The sequence below is a fragment of the Accipiter gentilis genome, chromosome 13 (assembly GCF_929443795.1).
Source record: "Accipiter gentilis chromosome 13, bAccGen1.1, whole genome shotgun sequence".
Lineage (NCBI taxonomy): Eukaryota > Metazoa > Chordata > Aves > Accipitriformes > Accipitridae > Astur > Astur gentilis.
In genome coordinates, this window is record NC_064892.1 from 3,101,877 (window position 1) to 3,123,469 (window position 21,593).

The 21,593-nt window shown below is 46.4% G+C and overlaps 1 protein-coding gene across 1 annotated transcript in view; it reads left to right on the plus strand.

The window, feature by feature from the left end:
- Window positions 1-11,521: 11,521 nt before the first annotated feature.
- FGF14 (fibroblast growth factor 14) overlaps window positions 11,522-21,593 on the plus strand; it is a 411,791-nt gene continuing 401,719 nt past the window's right edge. Inside the window, exon 1 of the mRNA XM_049815680.1 lies at window positions 11,522-12,187. Coding sequence (XP_049671637.1) covers window positions 11,980-12,187 — 208 coding nt within the window. The 5' untranslated portion in view covers window positions 11,522-11,979. The remainder of the gene's footprint in view (window positions 12,188-21,593) is intronic.

A 21,593-nucleotide genomic window follows, 5' to 3' on the forward strand; every position in this document is an offset into this window, starting at 1 on the left:
ACCCTAGGTTATTTATTGAAGAGCGCAACTGTTTTCTGCTTTGCCTGGTTTTCCACAGCAGTATTTTCATCCTTGCCAGCTGCCACCTGAGTTGTATTCTCCCTAGAACTCCACTGAAAACTAATACATGTTGGAGGCAGGATTAATTAGTATAATCAGTAACCTATTCACTCTTAAATGACTTCTGCAAGCCTCGTCTTGCCATCATTCAATGTGAAAATGAGCCTTCGCTGAAGAACTAATAGAATTTCTGCAGCTCCTGCAACATCTGAACCTCTATTAACTTTGATTAAGCTGATTTCTAGATTTCTTGATTTTTCTGCTCTAGATCTGACGTCAGATAGGTAAATGGGGTTGGAACAAATAGCTTTAATTGTGTTTTTTAACGCTTTTTTTGCTTTCTCTCTGAAATGAAAACTAATGAAACGCTGCTCCTGAGCAGTCCTTGTTTTGTTTAAAAAATAATAGCAGAATGGCTCAGATGTCTCCATAGAGGATGATCAGACCATTATTCTAAGCCACCCTCTGCTCTTACTTGTATCTCTAATAATGAACAGCAACTCCAGTGATTTGACAGTTACTCCAGATTATCAAGAATACAGGAAAAAAACCTTGGGCTTTGTTTTCCAACAGCACTCTCATTTTAACACACGTCATTTTAATGTACCTTGTTCTACACTTCCATGACACAAGCCACAGAGTAGTCATTTAGTGTTCAGGGAATGCTGGAAGTGTTCAAGGCCAGGTTGGATGGGGCTTTGAGCAAGCTGGTCTGGTGGAAGGTGTCCCTGCTCCTGGCAGGAGGGGTGGAACTGGATGATCTTGAAAGGTCCCTTCCAACCCAAACCATTCTATGGTTCTATGAATATAAATGCAAGATCTAAGCTGTGTGGTAGGTACATTATCAGTCTCTCTTGTCATTTATTATTTATAATATGTTCTCATTCATTTGCAGTACAAAAGTACATCACTGTGTGTTTTAGTTTATTAAATAGTAGATTGTTACCTCTAAGGCCCATGCTCCAAGCACAAAGTAAAGCCTTTAACTGAAATGTTTTTGGTGATCTCTGTGCTCACTCTGTGCAGTACAACTGGCTACTCAAAAATTAACAAGTTAATGTAGCTGAAGAGCTGGTGAACTGCCCAGATCAGGCCTGAAACTAATAATTTGGCTGGGGAAAAAATATGAAAAAAATGTGAACAACTCACGGTGAATATTTTTCCTTTGGGGGAAAAAAAAAAAAGTTGTTTAGAAAGATATCCTAGATTAACAGCTTGTTCAGCACAAACATCCACTAGAAACTGACATGAAGAAAGAAGTTACACGTGGTTTTTTAGCACCTTTCATCCTAAAGCAAGATTGTGTTTATTTTGCCTTCACTGTCTTTATTGGAGTTGCTAATTTTTTACTGGTATAGCAAAAAAGAATCCTTTCCAGACCTTTTTTTCCCCAAAAAAGTATTGCCAAAAAAGGACTTGAGATGTAATTCTCATTCATAGATTGGCCTTGCTACTTTATGCTTGCAGTATACAAGATGTTAGAGTGAGTGCAACTGGAAATTCCTTCCAGCTTAAAACCTTCCGTACACTAGAGTGACAAGTAAGGGGGACTGAACGTAAAGGAGGATAGCAAATGCCTTGGAAAAGCCTTGCTTTCCACTGCTCTGTGGTCACCTACACTGCTTGTATAGTTACTTACACCTAAGCAGAATAAATGTAACATAGCGATAAATCTGGAAATGCCAAAAGTATCAAAGAGGGGCCATCACTGATAGCAATCAGCAGAACACCATGCCAGAACCTGCAGGGGAAAAACTGGAAAAAAGCAAAGATGTTAACTGGAAGAACATAGAATAATAATAATTGGAGCAGATAAAGAGCCTTTCACTCGTTATGGTAAGACACTGCTTTCTTCCCTCACTGAAGAAGCTGTGGCCAATATTTTCAAGCTGGATATTTAAATCAACATTGCCGCATAGCAATCTAAATAAATGTCCCAATTTTCAGATTTGATGTACTGTTGCAGCTTTTCTTGGCTCCAGAAAGTATGAATTCTCAGCACCTCAGAAGATCAAGCTGTTTATGTGGGTGGTGATCATCATCGAAAGTTAAATCAATGTAGCTTATCTTGCACGTGCAGAAACCAGCATGTTCACACACAGGGTATTTTTCATCAGTAGATGTCTGGCCTACCTGCTATTTTCTCCACTTCACTGCCAGTACGCTAATTTTTTAAATTAACCTAACTAGTTTTCACTTTCCATTTATTGGCATATCACCCATAAAGGATTGGATTTAATTTGCAGGTTAAGGCTCTTAAATGTAACCCCTGTTAGGGAAAGCTAGTCAGTAGAGTCAGTGGAATCAAGGGTAAGGTTTTCAGCTGACCTGATGCAAAGCTGACCTGGTGTCTGTTTCGAGGTGAGCAGAAAAACTCTAGACTAGTCTACTCTTCTTTAGAATCCATGCACTGTGCTGAGGAAATCTCACTGACTACCTTGGGAACGGAGACAGCTATCATCTCACACACAGACATATACGGATTATGTGTAAATACACGTAGACATCTTACATTTAGGACTTTTAAACCGGGAGCTGAAATCCACTCACTACGACTATCATCAGGCATCAAAATTTGAATTGTCTTGAATAGTCACTTTATACAGCCATTGTAGAATAATTGCATTCCTAGATGTAAAAATATTACGTCCAATTACAGCTGTCTTCAGCAATACTAGTATGTTAATAAGCTCTCAGAATCAGAGCATATAGAAAACTTACATGGTTTTCTGAAGTACAAAGCACAGCTTTGGAGCTAAAGAATGGATAGTTTTCCTGGTGTGGTCTTTACCAAGAAAAGGTTTTTCTTTGTTTAGACAGGAAGAAAAAGCTAATGTGGGTCACCTGGGAGGACAGATTTCCAAATCTCAGTTGTGTCTCAACAGCACAGCAAAATTACCTATCAGGGTACTCAAGATAGATCTGAATTAGTTCTGCCTTGGGTAAGCCTTGGCTACTTTTATGGTCAGGGGAAAAGAGAAAGGAGAATAAGTATCTTTGTTCTTCTTGATCACTTCTGTTGTGGAAATGGTTAGTGATAATGAAATCTGGCACACAGAGATCTCTCACTGAAAAAAACCCAACAACTCTTGGCACTGTCTCTGCTTACTAAGCTCTTTCATTCCTTTAACTGTTTGGGGTTTTTTATTTTTTTTATTGTCGTATTTACCTAGGGTATTCACACATTGTTGTTTTATAGCATCTGACATATACATAATATACAACAGAGAAAAAGCTTCAGTCAGTGACCTTAGCATTATGACCTTGGGTCAAGTCCTCAAAGTATTGCTTTCAGTGGGAAATACCTAAATATCTGTAATGGTAGGGCTGCAGCCCCTAACATTAGACATGAAAAGAGTGGAGAAGAGTAGTGTGAATAACTCCTCCCAGCAAGCAATTTAGTGGATGGCTCTTTTACTTTTCGTCCTGACACTCATGAAAACACGCGCATAGAAATTTCTCATTGTTCATTACGCCAATGCCAGGAAGGACAGTGTCAGAGACTGTGCTGGGAGCAGGACAAAAAGAACTCCTTTGTTTTTCCTTACGATGACAATTTTTTATGGAGCATTCATGATTTCAGTGTCTCCCTCTCCTGAACGAGGGAGCTCCACCAGCTCTCCAGTACAGTTCTGCATTTGTAGATGTGCCTTGCTGCTGAAGGTATCAGTCTTTGTCATGACCTGGGAAACGAAAGGGAAGGCTCCTTACCTCCTTCCTCCGTTATGTTTAATACCATGTTTTCCTTTGCCCACTGATATTTTGTCCATCTGCCTATGCTGCACACAGCTCTCCCTTCCCTCACATCTGGAGAGAAAGTGCTGTGGTGACCGCATCCCTTTTAAGTTCATATTGAGAAATACAGCCATAGGGTTGTCCATCAAGCTACTTAAACATGCTTCTCATTTGTACCCAACTTGGGACAATCTACATGTCCCTGCAGTGTGCCAGAAAACAACAAAGGAAGAACTAGAAATCTGCCCCAGCCCTCTCCTGAGCTTGATGTGTTTGTGGACATGTCAGGGAAGGGAAAGCCTGAATCTGCTATAGGGCTCAAAACCCTTCAGATAGGTGGAGAGATCTAATGCCTATTGGACTGTTGTTACTGATAATGGCAATGATAGGATCTAGTGATTAGATAATCGCTCTCTTTAGGCTGAAGAGAGTCTCTCACTTCCAGGTCTACAACTTTGGCCACTGGCTAATTTTGCGTGTGGGCTGCATTCAGTTCTCTGCATAATCAACGGCAAGATAAAGATATTCAGGTAGGGCAGACTGAATCTCCCCTCTTGTCTCCCATGGCTGAGTGTCTACAATTTCAGTGAGATCAGTTCCTACGTCAAGCAACTAGATCGGTGAGTTGACTTCTATCTCCAACTGCTTCTTACTTCCCTATTTGAAGGGCACTGTTTATCTTATGACAGTTTGATATTGCTGGCTAAGTTAGATGCATTACACAACAAGCCAAGCCTGGAAAATAATTTAGTCTGAGGGAAAACACAGGTATGTGATTTAGGTTTTGAATGATTTGGATTCTCTTCCTTTGGGGGACTCTGATTTCCTCCTCTGGATGATGATTATTGTTTCAGAGAACATATGTGTTGCTATGAAAATACTGCAGATACAAATACTTCACTTCAGGAAAAAAGTCCTCTGTGTCCAGCAGGTACATGTTTGCAAATTCCCCTGCTCTGCTTTGAGGGCAAACAGATTTCTGCTGTGCTTTGGTGATCTGTCCTCATGTTCACAGTGCTGTATTGTCTACACATTTCACTGCGATTTGTTTAAATAGCTTGGCAGCCCACCGCACCACCTTTTTTGCCCACCACTTTAATGGGTGCAGCTGCTGCCTTAGGGTGCTCTGCTAAATGGCGCCAAGGCAAATATAAACCGTCTGCAAACATGTGTTCAAGCTTGTCGCCGCTGTACTTCTCTTTATCTTGTCAGGAACTGAGTCTCTGCTTTCTGTATCAATTACACTCTTATTTAGAGCAACATATATTTTATGCTTCCGTGTTGGCTCATAGCATGAAGTTTAAGGTATCATGCTTTACTTATGCTTTCATCAGTGTTTGCTGGTTTTCTGTTCTAAGGATCTTTCAGAGACTCTGTTACTTCTGTTGCTCAGATCAGTGAAAAATCATTACGATATCTTCTTATTTCCCTAACAGTTTGATTTCTTCACATCTTTCAAATACGATAAATATAAACTGAGATACAAAAGCTCTCGTGAAGCAGAATTATTTTGTTCCACTTAAGCCACTTGAAGCATTTTGCTGCCCTTCACAGTTTTTAATTTAGCCACAGTGCTGTAACACAAAAGTTCTGCCCTTTAAGAACTAAAAGTTTCACTAGTCAGTCTTCATCGCAATTACACATATCTGAAATTAAATCAAGCAGCTACAGATACCAAACCATTGTATCACCTAAACAACTCCAGGCTAAGCTATTTTAAGTCTTTCCTCTGTCCTAAAATCTGCAATATTTGCTTAGATTAACAGTTAATTGCTTCTTCAGTGCTATTGCCCTTAAGTCCTTGAGACATTTCTTGCAGTGTATTTGTTTTATCTTAACTGTAACTGCTTCCTCAGTGTTTTTATATTTCTCAAATTACTACCCTCTGCCCTGCAATACACGCTCTTGCACTTTTATGAAACTTCTGTTACTGAAGGGAGAGAAAAGAGGCACAGTCTGCATTTGAAAGCAGTGCCGGTACCGGGTTTGTTGAAAAACAAATGCCTTCTGCTCTAGTACCCATAGCTGTATTTTGTTTGTATGACAACAACGATCTCAGATTTCCTACAGATCACAGTCTCTGCAATGACTGGCTTGTGCTTCCACAGAGCAAACCACTGCAGTACTAGCCTCGCAATTTAAACAGGGATGTTGCCCAGTCCCCTGCCGTAACCAACGTGCTTTACAGCTGCTCGTACCTCGTGGCGTGGCCAGGGCTCTGCTCTCCAAAGTTTTGGTTAGTTGAGACGGGCTCTGTGCTGAAGCTGGCTGGAGTTGGTACCGGGGCAGCCCCCAACAGCACAGCCAAGAGATGGCTGCAGGCAGAAAAGCTCAATCTGTAAATCCCTCACCTGTCTCTAACCCTTGCCAAGCATCTTGAAGGCGGTCACTGCCATCTGGTTGCGGCAGGTTAGGCGGAGGCAAGTACGGCCATCGCAACCTGCTGGGGCACGTCTGCCCCCCGAGTCTGACAGACGGAATTTTAATAGGCTTCCTGAAGAAAAATCCGACATGCAAACCCACGCGGGTCCCTCCCGCATCGTATGTCACCCCGTTTGCTGACTCTGTGCTCTGCCAGACCACTGCATTTAACTTCTCCCTTGGAAAAAGCAGGGGTAGCACGTACCCACGTTTATGGCCACTGGACCTCACATTTGTCAGGGGAGTTGTTCATACAGTTAAGGCATGCAGGAGCATTTCTGTGCTTCTATGAACATCTCACATGTTTTTTACAGATTGATGAATGAATTAAATTATGTCAAATGTGGGACGATAACTGAGCTGTCCCAATCTGGCTGTTTCTTCTAAGCTAGGTCTTTTATTCTTTCCTGCAAAGATAGATTGAGTCCAGGCATAGCCTTTGTGTTTTACTGGGCCCAGCATGCTGAGGTCTTGATCCTTGACTAAAGCTGTTTGTCATGACTACATTAATAACAACTAATTGTTCAGTAAAGCAACCTTCGTTCTCCTTGTAAAGCATTTCAGCGTGCTTCCAGCCTGAAGCAGGGTAACAGACCAGGGTTTCTGAGGATCAGACCATTTCATGTAACGCTTAGTCCGCATCACACTCACATCCCACCTACCACCCAGTTACTCTCTCATGCAGTCTTACTATACTGTATGGACACAGTAAGATTCCTCCCACAGTTGCTCCTGCTGAACACCAGGACTTTAGGCTCCTCCCGAGCAGGGAGCTCAAGGCCCTTTTTTCTCCCACTCAGTTAGCTCCTTCTTCCCCACACAGGCAATGCCGTCATGAGGTAGCAGGCTGGTAGGGTAGAGGCAGATACTGGAGGACACCACTCATGCACATGAAAATATCCACTGGCCTTAGTAACCCAAAACAGTTCCAGGACCTCAATGTATGTTCACCTTCAGGCAGGCTACCCAACCAGGCAACACCAATACAGGCCACCAGTGCACCGCCAGTTTAGGGCACTATTCACCCGAGTTGCCCCAGGAAGTCCCTGCAGCTCTTTCATCACCTTGGAACAACAGGGAAGTCCTGATATTTGGTAACTTCTTTTTGTATATACGAAGTTAGGGATTTGGCTAACATCTGCCTGTGAGAATATAGTCTATTTCCCATTGTCTCCCTTCCTCTCTCAGATAAGAAATGCTACCCTTATAGTCCTACAGAAATTGGCACTGGGCTGGAACTGGGGGATCAGCATGTTCTAATTTGTAAGACCACCCAATATTCAAACTCATCCTCTTCGTTCCCTCAGGGTGAGCATACCCATATGCTGAATTGAGGGAGAGTGAAAATCCCTCCTTCTTCCCTTTCCCAATAGGAGCAAGGTGACATTTCCTAAAAGGCTGGATCCCTTTATCTCCATTGCTTTTGGTACCTGGTCACTTCCTTCTGTTGTTCTCTCTGCGGAATAGTCAAAAAATCTACCATGCAGTATGACGAAGAGTTCAGCCTCATCTACTGCTCTAGACACTACCATCAGCATAGAAGAGCAAGAGATGAAGAGGGTGTCAGAACCAGCCGTCTCTGAGGATAGCAAGAGTGTACAGTTATAAACGTTTAGTTTGGGATACAAAGTGTGGATAAGACACCTAAACTGAATTATCCATATATGTGTAAACCCGTGGGCTGAGTATCTAAGCTCCAGCGTAATTGAGAGAGATATAGGAGCTCTGTACATTTGCCTACACACAGAGAGCCATCACTGTCCTTTTGAGGTGCTCTAGGATGTACTGTGTGGCCTCCACCTGCAGCTCCATAAGGGCCTGGGTCTCCCGTAGATCCAGAATCATCTCTGCCATGCCTTAGGTTGCAGGATATCTCAGGAAGTCTCAGATGGGTCTAGATGTCTAAGTTTCAGCAGCCAAATCAAGTTCCAGATGTTCACAGACTACAATGGAGTAGAGCCACCTAGTTTGCTGGTATACATCTAGATGTCTTGTTCTGCAGGCTTAATCTCACTGCATGGTAGCTACCATCTTTGTATTTTCTAGATGATATGGGAATCATGCAGGCTCTGGATTTTAGAAGACAAAGGAGTTTACGGTTGATGTGTAAACATCTAACCTTGTCTAATTTACTCTTGCCATCAATGTGTACCGAAACTTTGGGTTGAGGGGGTTATTCAGCGCACAGTCTTACTGACCAATCTACAAGCTGCTTATATGGTAGGTGTGCTTTGACGCCCTGGGAAAACCGTCTCTGTTCTCAAAGGACTTCCAGAACAAGGCTTTGCTTAATTTTCCTCGCATAGAAACGAGTCCTCCGATGCCACCACCCCATGAGGATGGGTTACCTGGATTTTGGCTCCTCTATCACTACCCCCCTGGTCTCCCACATGGAGTCCCTAGGTAAGGACTTCTTTTCTCTGATCCAGAAGACAGCGACTCTTGGTGGCATGCTATAAAAGCAAGGGGCCTGTCGTTTTGTTATGTTCTTCCTCTCTCCCAAACCTGCAATAGCCTCCATCAGTCAGAGGCCTTGTTGGTGCAGCCTGAGTGACCAGAACGCTCCACTGCCACTCTCTCGCTTTCCCGCAAGTGGGAACCTGAAATCCTTGGAGGAAGAGCTGAACCAAATACCACCTGTTGGTTTTTCACTTCTCTTGACTTGCAAGGACTACGTAGATGACATTTTCTTCCACAGGTCTGCCCACCTTTTATGCGTACAACCGTCTTCAAGAGAAGTTGTCTTATTCCGTGGTCCTAAGACAGATAAGAACCCTCAAAGGAGTATTTCCTTCTCTTTGTCGAGGTCATTTTTTTATTTGATCGCTTGCACACTGTACGCAGTAAAGTATGAAAATTATTTTGGTCAAGACTCTTCCTACTGTGATAAAATGCTTACACCCAGTTCAGTGTCAGTTAATGATAGGCCATTTGTAAATTAATTAAAGTGGTGAAAAGGATAATTTATACTTAGGCTAAATAGGCCTAAGTATATCTTTTAGACTTTTTAAAGTTGTTATACGTACCTCACCCAAGAAGAAAAGACCTCCTCTGTTTTTTCCCACGTTAGGTCAACTCTTCTGTTGAAAGGCTAATCTTTCCATGACTTTGATTTTGCATAAAGAGGAATGCCGAATAAATTCTTGCACTTGCTCAGGTATTTCCCTGCAGGTCTGCCATGTTTTGGGGACCTCTTCAAGGGCCTTAAGGCAAGGTGAATATCAGTTTTCTCAGTTGAGATACGGAGTTTCTGCTTCTGTTCTAATGGTGGTAAACCTTAAATCATGCGTCACCATCAGAACCAGCCCCCTTTGGTTCTGTAGCCACAATTCCTGACATCGGAACAATGGACAGATGCTAAAGAGAAGTTTTACTTTCCTGTAGAAAGTAGGGAGTTATGTGCTGGCCTGAGGGAGGTATATAAACCAATTGCTTGGGTGGAAAGCTTGTCAATGACTTGTTTTCTACAGATCACAGGCTGTTCCCAGCTATATAATGTTGGCTCTTGTGGTCAAGGGAAGATACACCCAGGCCTCAGATATTTCGGGAAGACTCTAGATCAATTTTACGTTTGTGGGGAGCTGTGACATACGAGCCACCATGAACTGCACCAGGGCTGCTGTGAACTCGCAGCCAGCTGGCTGCAAGGTGGCTGAGCCAGCTCACCTTCACAGCAGCCCGCGTGGCGTCTGCATGCCAGGAAGGACAGTTCGTTAGCTCAGTGCAGCCAAGGGGGTGGGACAAGCGACCAAGCCGCTTCGTAGCATTAAGTTCTTCTGTGACCTCTGCCTCACTTTCTTTCTAACTTTTCTTAAATTTTATCAAGCAAGTTTTGCTTTTTTTTATTATCACAAACTTGGGTGCTGAGGTAGGCACCTACCGCCCTCCGCCCCCTACAACGTTCTGCAAACTCCGTGGGCCACTTCTCACAATATGGCTCTTCATTCCTGTGCATCGTTCTTCATCTCTGCAAAACAGGGTGATGATGTTTAAACATCACGTAGATGAGGATCTGGCAACCAAGGAGTTCACCTCGGTGTACAAATCTGGAATCTTCGCTGAAATTAAAACTACTGGGAACTTTTTGGTTCCCAGTGCTTTTGTTTGCGTGCTGACCAAACGTTTATTGTAGGAGTTTCCCGAATGTTGGTAACCAGACAGAGATCCTGGCAGGGCAGGAAAAGCACACACGGAAACCTCTGTATTTTTCATAATTTAGTCTTATACCTCCTGGAGCAACAGCGGTTTCACAGCTTCAGGAGAAAACACCAACATCTGACCATGTCTGAAAGAATGCAAACATTAGTAGAACTGTCATGGGCGAAAACAGCGTCCTGGCACTTTTGTTTTGTACTCTGTCACTGGAATACGTTAATGGTCAGAGAGCAAACCTTTGTCCAGAGACGTGAAGATGACTGTGAAGGTGGACAGAGATGACTGCAGCCATGAGAGAGGCCGAGAGGAGAGCGAGCTGTTCACCGTCCCATTTCTATCCCCCGTGTTTCGTCTTGTGACCTTTCGACCTTCTCAGCAGCTCCTTTCTACTACTACCTCATCACCTTTTCCCTCGTTTATCGACGCTCTCTCCCATCGCTTCCAACTCCTTCCAGTATCCCCGCAGAGCACCTGAAGGGGAGAGGGGAGAACACGGCCATCGGCTTCCACCTCTTCCAGCGCCACGCACGGCTGCAACCGCCGTGGCAGGGCAGGGCTCCCGAGGGGGGACTGCCGTGAGCGGCGCCGCTCACGACCGGGTCGTGGCACCCGCTCGGCGGGCTTGCTTCGGCGTTGGGGAACGGTCCAGCCCGAAGACGAAGCGGACGGCGCTTCTCCTCAGCCGGGGCCACCCCCGCACCCAGACGGGGGGTCGAAAACCGGCCTTGGGGAGAGAGGGGGGGGCGCCTCTCAGGGCTCCCGGCGGGGTCTGCCGCTTGGCAGCAGCCGGCGCGGGCGGGGCCGGTCCGGGCCGGTCGGGGCCGGTCTGATCCGGTCGGGTCCGGCCCGCACGTGGCTACGTGACGGCGGGCGATCGGGGCCGGCGGGCTTTGGGCGGCTCCTCCTCTCTCTTCTCTCCCCCCCCCCCCCCCCCCCCCCCTTCCCTTCACACACACACTCCGGCGCCTGGGCGCCGAGGCTGCGGAGCGGAGAGAGCGGGAGCGGGAAGCGGGAGCGAAAGGGGGGGGGGGGGGGCGGGTGGGCTGCTGCTGCTGCCGCCTCCTGAGGCGAGCGGCCCGCGAGGGTGAGGAGGGCGGGCGGCGGCGGCGGCGGCGGCGGAGCGGGGGCTGCGGGCGGCGGCGGGTCCTCTGCGCCTCACGCCGGGCTTCGGCGGCGGGTTGGCTCGGTGGGTGGGTGCGCTCTCCCGCCGCGGGGCTGCACAATGGCAGTCGTTCAGTAGGATGGATCCTGCCGTGGCTTTTGTTCTGCGGATCCACCCATCCTCCTAGCAGTCAAGTGCCAGGCTATGGTTTTCTCTCTGGGGATCTGCCTGCCGCGTTTTGCCGGTGTCTCTGGTGAGGTTTTGGCCTCGGCTGGGATTTCGCTACCTTACTTTTCGTTTGGCTTCGGGCTGGAACAAAAAAAACAAAAAAAAAAGGGATTTCTTTCATTTTGCGCTCCACGCTTTTGGTTATAATCCGATGTTGATCTAGGGGGGAATAACCGTTCAGCCTGGCTGAAAAAAAAGCATCCGTTGAAAAGTCTCAGAGAAATACACCACGTGAGGAGAAAAAACTGGGAGAAGATCGGAATATAATCGGTTTTTCTATGATAAAACTGGTGCCCCTCTTCAGGAGAACTGGTCTCAATTTATTATTATGCAACCACAAGGATCTCTTCTTTCTCAGGGTGTATAAGCTGCTGGATTGCTTTTCGCCCAAATCAATGTGGTTTCTTTGGAACATTTTCAGCAAAGGATCGCATATGCTGCAGTGTCTTTGTGGCAAGAGTCTTAAGAAAAACAAGAACCAAACTGGTAAGCAATCCATTGCACCGCGTTGTTTTTCTTTTATGCTACCCTGTCTTGTTGCTCGCCGAGGTAGATCTGCAATCCTGCTGAGGGGAGAAGGGGGAAATAGAACGAGGCCGGCACGGACATGCATGTGCATACGTGTATGAATAAGCAAGGAGCGGTTCGGATTAGCTTCGGCCACTGTCACCACGGAAAAGATAAAAAAAAAAAATCATAATCAAAGGCGACCCTAGCCCAGCCTGCATTTCCTAGTTTCCATCTGCTGTTTCCAAGGAGGAAACTTTTATATCGCTACCCTTTTTGAGGGGATGCTGGTAGAGACCCCCCCCGCCCCCCGCCCGCTCCTGTCCCCCATGCGAGCCCCCCCCCCCCCCCCCCCAGTGCACACCCCCAGTCAGTTTTGGGAAGAGGATCCCGGCTCTCCCGTGCTGGGCTGAGCCGGCCCTGCCTGCGGTGGGTGAGTGTGCCGGGGCTCAGGTCCTGCACAGCACTTTCTGATTAGCTTGCAATATGTCACCCACCCACCCACCCGCCTCCCTCGGCTTTCTCAAGTCAAAAAGCCCGACACCCCCCAGCCCCCCCCCCCCCCCCGGCCTGGGGGCTCCCCCTTATCTCTCCCCCCCCCCTTCCTCCTCCGGGACTCTAGGCCGGGAAGGCGGAGGGGATGGAGGAAAGGAGGTGGACACTTTCTTGGGGTTTGTGCCCCGACGGCAACTCGGCCGGCTGTGCCAAGCGGCCCCGCCGGGCTTGGCTGCGGTTCTCCCCCGGCTCTCCCTGCCGGGCTGACCCCTCTCCGCACAGGCCGGTGTCTCTGCCTGCGCCTCCACGTCTCGCCTGGCAAGGCAGGATCATGCGCTTCGGTTCAGCCCGGCTCTGAGGGGGGAAACTTGCAGTACATTACATAAGGAATGCAAATGCAGGTGCTCGGGGCCGCCCTGTCCCGGGGGGGGGGGGTGTGTGTGTGAAGGGGGGGGGTCACGCTGGGGCTGTTGCATCCCTTTTGGTCGGGGCGGCCGTGCGGGTCAAGCCGGCGGCTTGGCCAGCAAGGTGGGCGAGAAGGGATGCTCGGCAGCCGGGAGCTTTTCAGGGGAAAGACCGGCCCTCCCCAGCGCCCTCACACCGGGCTCTGGTCCCCCTCCCGCCGGCGTTCTCGCTTCCCCAACCACCCCCCACCCCCCCAAACACACACACACACACACACACCCCGGTCGGCCGGTTGTCTGCCAGCACTTGCGTGCCTGGGGAGGCGAGAAGAGCCGCTGGAGCCCGGGAGGAGGGATGCCGTGTGTGTGTGTGTGTGTGTGTGTGTGTGCCCACTGCCCTGCAGTGGCAGCTCCCGAGCAGGAGGCTCCTGACGCTGGCACTGCAGTGTAGTAGATCATAGGCTCTCCTTCCCTCTCTGACACCCCAACATCAACAAGCAGCGGACCTGGCAGCCCGCACCCCTCTCCTCCGCCCCTGCCAAGCCGGGCTGCCGGCTGCTTGCTTTGCCCGGCTCAAGAGTGTCGAGGTGGGCACCTCGGCGGATTTTTTTCTACACCACCCCCCCCCCCCCTTTCCCCAGCTCCCGTTTGCCATCTCGTCTGTCCCCTTTCCCCCCCGCCGCTGCCGCTGCAGCAGAGAGCAGCCGCTTCTCAGCATACCAAAGAGCCCGAAATGCCCCGCTGGAGGCTGCGCTCAGCCCCCGCCGCAAAGTGCCTTTTCCTTCCCTCGCCCATCGGCTCTGCAGCGAGCCGCCTCCCCCGGCCGGGGGAGAGGGAGGGGGGGGGCAAACTTCCAAGCCGTGTGTCGTGTCCGTGTGTCCCACCTTACCGCCCCGGGGCGGGCAAGGGGATGTTCCGGCTTGGGGGTGGTGGTGGTTTCTAGACCTTTCAGTTTGCGTACTTGGGGGGGGGGGGGGGGGTGGTGTCTAAGCAAGCGGGGGGGACTTGGGGAGGGCAGAAACCCGGCGGGGAGGGTGATGCCGGGCGGAGGAACCGGGACGCCGAGCCCCAGCCCGGCCGCATGCCCCTCTCCTGACATCCCGTTCCCGGGAGCGTTAAAACTGCGGGTGACTCTCTGGGGGAGGCTAATTATCCCCATTAACCGGTAGCTGGGTCACGGGCGCTGTTGCTCCGGGGGCAGATCGTCTCCATCGAGGCCGGGGTGGCCGGCGGGAGAGCGGGCTCCGCTACCCCCCCCGGCCCCGGCACCCCCTTTTTGCCGGCCAAACTTTTCAGGAGCGATTGGGCTTTTTGGTCTCCAAAGGCACCGCACGATCGAGCGGCTGCCGCCGAGCCACCCGTGCGGAAAATGGAGCAGGTTAGGCAGGTAACGCTGGCTGTAATGTCAGTTTATTTAGCCGGTTTCGGTCTGCTGCCCCCCCCCCTCCTTTTTTTTTTTTTTGTCCCTTTCATCAGCTGGCCTTTTTCCAGACACGGGACCGGGTGGCTCGTTTCCAGATGTTCTCCGCTTTGCGTTTCCTCTCCACCGTTGGCTGCAGCCCTCCACTCTGTCCGGTGACCTCCTCCTCCTCCTCCTCCTCCTCCTCCTCCTCCTCCCGGGGCTCCCCTGTCATCCCCCGGGGACCCCAGCTGTCCCCCTGCCCCGGGTTTACTGGCCCCAGGCAGAGCTCCAGAGCGAGGGGCGAGTGGGACAGGGAGGGCTGGGGGGGCCGGTGGGGTGTGTGCAGGTCTCTGGCAGGGTTGCTTTGTCCAGAGGCTTTGGTTTACCCGTCATAGAAATGCAGCTAGCTGAACCCCCCTTTGTTTCAAATTTGATATCCCAGAAAGAGGAGATGCCTTTGATGGCTACAATTATTTACTTTGCATTTCTTCAAGAAATAAGGAGAAGAACTTTGAGAATCGATAAGTGCAGCTTTCATTGCACCGATTCAATTTTATTTGGAGTTTTCCTGAGTTGGATAGTACAAAAAGGAATGAAGCCCCACGTATCTGCAGTGTCCTGTCTGGCATGAAAATAATTGCAATGTGTCAGGTTCCCTGGCCCTCGCTTGTCTTTGTAATTATTTCCATCTAACTCTGCCTTTCCAGCTTATCATACACACAGGGAGGACTTCACAAAGTGTGAGACGAAAGAGACTTTTTCTCACAAAGAGTGAAAAGTTGCTCAAAACTGTAAGGACTGAGCCAGGGATTGTAATGATAAGATGCCATCCCGGTGGCTTCCCCCCACCCCAGGCTCTAAACTGGGTACGTTCAGTCAGGGAATGGTTAAGTCACGGGGAGGATTTGGGGCTTGAGGGGAAACCGGAAAGGAGAATATCTCTGGGTGTTTTTTGAAGCAAATCCAGCAAGCAAGTAGAATTTTTTACCAAATGACAGCTGTTAGGGTGCCCATGGGAGAGGAGCTAGTCGGCTGGAGTACTAGATACCCCCGTGGCAGAAATTGCTATCACATTTCAGTCCTGGTGGCAACCCAGCAGACAGAGGATGGATCAGGTTTCCTCTCCATTTACCTCCAAGGAGAGGCATCTCTCCAACTCAGTCAGGGATGTTGACAGGAGAGTAGATGGAAATTGGCACTACTATAAATATGTTGCTGACAGTGGAATTTGGTTTCTGTTAGTATTAATCCCATATCCATCTCAAACACAAAGCCTTGTTAAAAAGAAGAGCATCTGAAATGCAGGTTGGGGCTGAACTGGGATCTCTGCACAGTCCCTTGTTAAATGCCTTCTCCGTAAAATAGTCAGACTGTTCTTTCATGGTTGCTTATCATTTTGAAAAAGTTTCTAAGCACAGCCGTGCGAGACTGGATCTGTTTGAAGCAGAAGCCTGGGTCCTGCCTGTAAAATAGATAGTGTGTGTCTTTATCTGAATTCTAAGTAAATTGCCCCTCCCTCCCCCACCGCTGCCTTCCTTACTCATAGAAAACAAACCTCCCACCAAAAGACGAAGGGTATTTTGCCTCAGGAAGAGCTGCAGGATCGAGTCCTTGAAGTTTCTTCCACGTAGCAGCTCTGACTGCCTCAATACCGTAATTCCTGTACTGTTAATCGAGCCGCGGTGTGTTTCTCTCACTCAGATGTAAAAATGCCTATTTACATGTACCTCACCTACTGAAGTTTTATCCTCTGTGGAATACATTTCCTGAATTTATACAAATTTAATTATTCTTGATCAAATTAAATTGCATACTCTACTTGTTAAGGGGTGAAATTTATGCCTGCTCATGCATCTCCCTACTGTGATAAAATGCTTGCACCTAATTCAATGTCTGCTGATGATAGGCCATTTATAAATGAATTCAAATACACAAAGGATGACTTAGGAGTAGGGAAAATATGAAAAATGTATTTACAGATATCATTGGTTTAAATATTTATGTGTATGCAGTTTTCATTTGAGTGCAAAGTTTATTCTACTTACCTGCTTCGATTATGTTAAGTATATCAATTTTGAGCTAAAACTCCTATTGACTTCAAATTTAGATAAGGAGTGATTTAGACATTCAGAATTTGTCCCTTTGCAAAGATTTTCTGTCCATGTAAAATGCCTGGAAAAATACAATCTGGAGAGGAGAGAGTTGTTTGAAACTGGAAACCAGTTTTTCGAGAGGACTTCATAAAACTGAAGCAGTAGGAAGCAGGGCATTACACTGACTCTGGGGCTGTATTTTGTAGTTGGTGGGGTGACTACTGAAGTTTTTGGATAATCACTCAACACGTAGGAAGAAACGCTGCAAGGCTAGAACGTGGTTGGATAAATGAAGTGGTGGTGTGCAAATTAAACTCTGCTGAGTGTTCACAGACGTTTGCCGATTGCGCCTGTGAGCACCGAGTCCTGCTGGAGCAGGCTGCATTCGGTCGAGGATGACCTTGTTACTTGGGGAGCAGTGATTTGTTTCTATACCTAGTTCTGTTGCAGATGGCTTTTGTGCTTTTGGACACACTGTTACTTCCCTGTGCTTTGCTTTCCTGCTTGTTGAAAATCGCAGGCAATGTCTGAACATTGCCCAAGTGTGCTGTTGGTCCTTTTGTTTCCCTTTTGCATTTCAGTGAATGATAGTTTTTCAAAGACAAATTACTGATTTACTGAACAATTTACTGAGTAACAAAACACTGAATGATCTTAAAATTTTGCAGTCTCTGTTGGGAAAAAAATTGCTGTGTTGTAGCACAAGGCTTGATGTACAGTTAATGTACCTGAGAGCTACTTGCCCCTGTACAGAAGGACTGTATGCAGTAGAAAAACAGTGTATATGGAAAGAAACTTTGCAGGACCAGGGCCATGTTTAGTTCAGAAAGAGACCGCTTCTTATATAGAGTGTGTTTCTAGTGTCAGAACGAATGAAGCAACTAGGAAGAAAATCTTTTTATTGGAGACCATGTGATAAAGTGCTCAAAGGAGTATACTCATCTTCAGACTGGCTATTGAAAAGATTATTTATCGTGTTCTCGAAGTGGGTCCTTAGAGGTTCTGAGCCACTCAGAAGTACTGAAAATTGTAACTGCAAAGGGAACTGATGGTCTTTGGCACCATGATGGACTGAACTCACAGCGAGGAAAATGTAAGTGACGTATTCTTTTTAATATACTCTGCAGCAAAGGTAAATAGTGTGTGAATAACTAACAAAGTTGTTATTCAAATCAGGAGCATGCTGACTTTGAAGAGGATCTTTTTGAGGGCAAAACCTCAAAAATCATTAAGTGAAAGGCTTTTAATGGATAAATGGAACGCTGGTCTTGTGTGCCTGAAGCATACTCTGTTAGCACTCACATTAAGTAGTAGCAAGGAAAGTAAATAGTTGCTGATGAGACAGCATTGAGAAGGCAGAGTAATAGTATCAGTAGTAAAATTCAATGCACAAGTTAGAACAATAACACGTTCTGCAGTTAAATTCAATGTACTAGTTTAGGTAACATACTATGTTGAACATAAGCAGCATTTTAATAGTTTGAGAGTTAATATTGGACAGTTGTGTGGGTCAGATGACAATAAATGACACTCAGCTGCTGGCAGAAATTGATGGTGTAATTTTAATTTCCGTTTTTTGTGTTTTTACTCTGACACCTGCTTATTTTACTTTTAACTGGAAACAGCATGAGGAATTGCACTGAACAAGTTTAACATTTGCACGCTGAATGTAGTATCTTGAAAATTACTTGGCTTAATCGTTTTGTGGCACTAAAATTAACCTTGTCCCATCAGGCAGTAGAATTGAACCAAGGTTAAACATTTTAATTCCATTGGAATTGTTTTGGCTTTTGCTCTCAGGCAGTGATACAAATAAGCGGTAATCCTCTATGAAAAATTTGTTTTAAGAGGTTCCAGAAACGTTTGTGTTTCACTGAGCTTGTAGGGGAACAGACTTCGCTGTTCTCTGAAAATTCATCGTGTCATCCATGTTTTTTTCACACAGCTTTGTCATTTGGAAAGATAAGAACATAGTGAGGATACAGAATGTGCGGGACTTGCGCCTTAGCTCTTGCACATGCTCTGTCTTCAGCTCTGGGCGTTAGGTAGTGAAAGAAGAATATAAGACACGGGGCAAATCTGGGTTTGATCCTTCCCCTAATCTATCCTCTCAGTTTTTGTCTGTCACTAGACTGCCTGAAATCAGAGCTTTTATTCAGGCCAGTGCATGTAGTAGCCTCTGAACGAGCGGTACACCTTAGCTCGTCAAGCAGCGTTTCTATTTTGGGCATCAAAAACTTTGTGTGGCAGCAGGCTCCACGTAACTGCGTGCTGTGCGGAAAGGGTGTGGAGGGGTTTGCACTCCTAGTGGGTGCTCCTTGGTTCTTCTCCTGTTGAAAAACAGAGGCTAACGCTGCTACTCCTGCTCTGTGTTTGTGATTACAGATGACAAGGAGATTTTCGGGGGTAAGTATCTCATCTATAAGGTGAAGAGCACTTCCTTCATGGTGCCTTCTCCTTCCTTGGACTGTCAGAAAGTACTCGGTATTTCTGTTTTCTGAGTCCCTGCACAGTATAACTTGTCTTTGCTGAGGATGTAGGGTGGCTCCGGCTTTGGAGGACAAAAGTGAGGCAGCAGCCGACACATCTGTTTGCAGGCTCGGCTTTCGTCCAGCTAAAAGGAGTTCATTCCTATGGATTTTCTAGGCCTATGGGGTAAGGAAGTATCTCCTGCAAAGGGCATGTTTTCACAAAGTCCTTTCTCTTGAGGGAGAAAGCGGGATATTGCTCCCTTGAACAAGCTTTTAAAGAATTAAGCTCTAGCATGACTGAAAACTAGAATTTTGTACCAGTGTTGAATGGTTTGAACAGGAGAGAGAGAGCTTGCATATAAAAGCAAAGACTTCTGTTTACATATAAATCTCTTGGTTCTCACCAATGCTGGCAAAGGAAATATACAGGAATTTCATTGCCCTTTAATGAGGTTTGAGCCGAAAATGTTAATTTAAAGAAGACAAGTTTGCCTGACTTCTTGCTTTTCCAGTAAGTGTATTTCTAAGTATGTCCTGCTACATTTAAACAAAACGTCCAGATTAAACGGTTCCCAGTTCACGCTTCTCATTAGAGAAGCGCATTATGGAGCACTGCTATTGCCCAGTAGTTTCTACACATACCACTCATTGCTGGTATAGGTACATTTATTGTCATTGAATGAGATGAACAGGAACTACCAGTGCAAAACATAGCAAAAAATATAGAAAAAGGTGTGGAAAAGTTATAGAGTAGGGAAATGCTTAAAAAAAATCAGTTCAATCATTAGGATAGTAGTATCTTATAAAATAGGGTATCCTATTGGGAATATCAATAAGGGTTAAATTAATAATAGTGCTTATTAATTCATAGTGCTTATGATATGAAAAAACACTTTACGGTTCTGATTTTCTTGCAACTGGAAATTGCAAGTCGAACCCAGACTGCTAATGGTCCCTGAGAAACCGAACCTAGATGTGATTTAGGCAGATTATCCCACCAGGAGATCAACCCAACATCTCAGATGTGAATTAACTTCAGGATGTCTAAAACCCAGGTGCAATTTTGTGGCTTGGACTCTTTCAGCTTTCATCCATGTTTTAAAATAGCATTCACAGGTGGATTAAAATTTGTAAAGCCTTGTGCCCCTGAGAGATTTCCTCCTAGCCCCTTGCCAGTATAAATCTTTTTTTTTTTGTGTTTGTCCCCATGTGAAGGAGACTTTCTGCCTCAAAAAAAAAAAAAAAAAAAGTTATACAGGCTTTCAATACCGACATTGGCTAGTCTCCTGGCTTTACTCAGACCTGTTTTATCTTCGCAAATATGACCGTGACCCATCCCAAACACTGTCGCCTCCATTATAGCCTCTCACATCTCTTGCAGTTCTTCCATCTGCGGCTTATGCGGGCATCTCACCTTTTTACTTCGGGTTAGGGTCTCTGAGGAAAATTAGCCCTTAATTATATTTCTTTCAGATATTTTTAAGTTCTCACCACCACTTTGAATAATTAGCTAGTGGCAGTGAGCAGAATGACTGTAGAGGTTATTACTGATGTAATAGGTATTTATGATGGATGAAGGGTAGGCTGAGGGACTCTCCTTTGTTTTATTTGGCATGAGCTGTATGAATGATTGGTTTCCCGTTTTCTGCTAATTTACAGTAGCAGAAGTACATAAATGCAGAGGCAGTAAAGCAACTCTGATTGATTAGGAAAAGACAGTAAAATCAGCAAGAGGATTCAGAAGACCCAAGAACAAATGTTATCCCTTTCATTTGTTTTGAGGCTTGTTTGAGGAATATTACTTGCTTAGGATAAAATGTGAGATTCTGCTGTTAAAGCAGGACTCCTCAGCTTCCAGGGAAGTTTTCTGGATGATATTGCTGAGCAATTCTTACTTGACCTGGTAGGGAATTGCTTCCAGGTCCTGGCTTTGCCTGCTCACATGGGTGCTATGTGTCTCCTTGAAGCTTGTGGCCGTGATACTCTGCTGCAGAGTTCCCAGAGAACTGCGAAACCCGTGTGGATGCAAGGCATGCCCCGTATGTCCATACCTTCAGCAGGGTACAGACAGAGCAAACTTGTGGTCTGGATCTTGCTCTCCTTTGACTCACCTTGTTCACCTTTCAGTCAGTTCACTTCTGATACATTACCATATGGATTATAGCATGCCGCTTCAGTGCAAAATGCTTTAGGGTTCCTGCTGACCAGGGACATTTGTGGGAAAACTGGTGACAGTATGTGTTATTAAAACCTGTGTTGCGAAGTGTTGAGCTCTGCCTGCTTGCACAAAGTTTTGAAACATGTCAGAGATGAATTCTCTGACCTTTGAAACTTGTAGCATGGACTCTTCCATGGAACAGGGTACCTAAAGGCAGTACGGGATTGTTTCACAGCAAATACATCATTATGTAGCGTGTAATGAAGACCCACATGTTTTGAAGGAGCCTTTAGCTTCCAGTTTTTCGAACTGGAATTTAAGCCCTGATAATGTTTGTGAAGTTGTAAAAGCGTAAGAGAAAA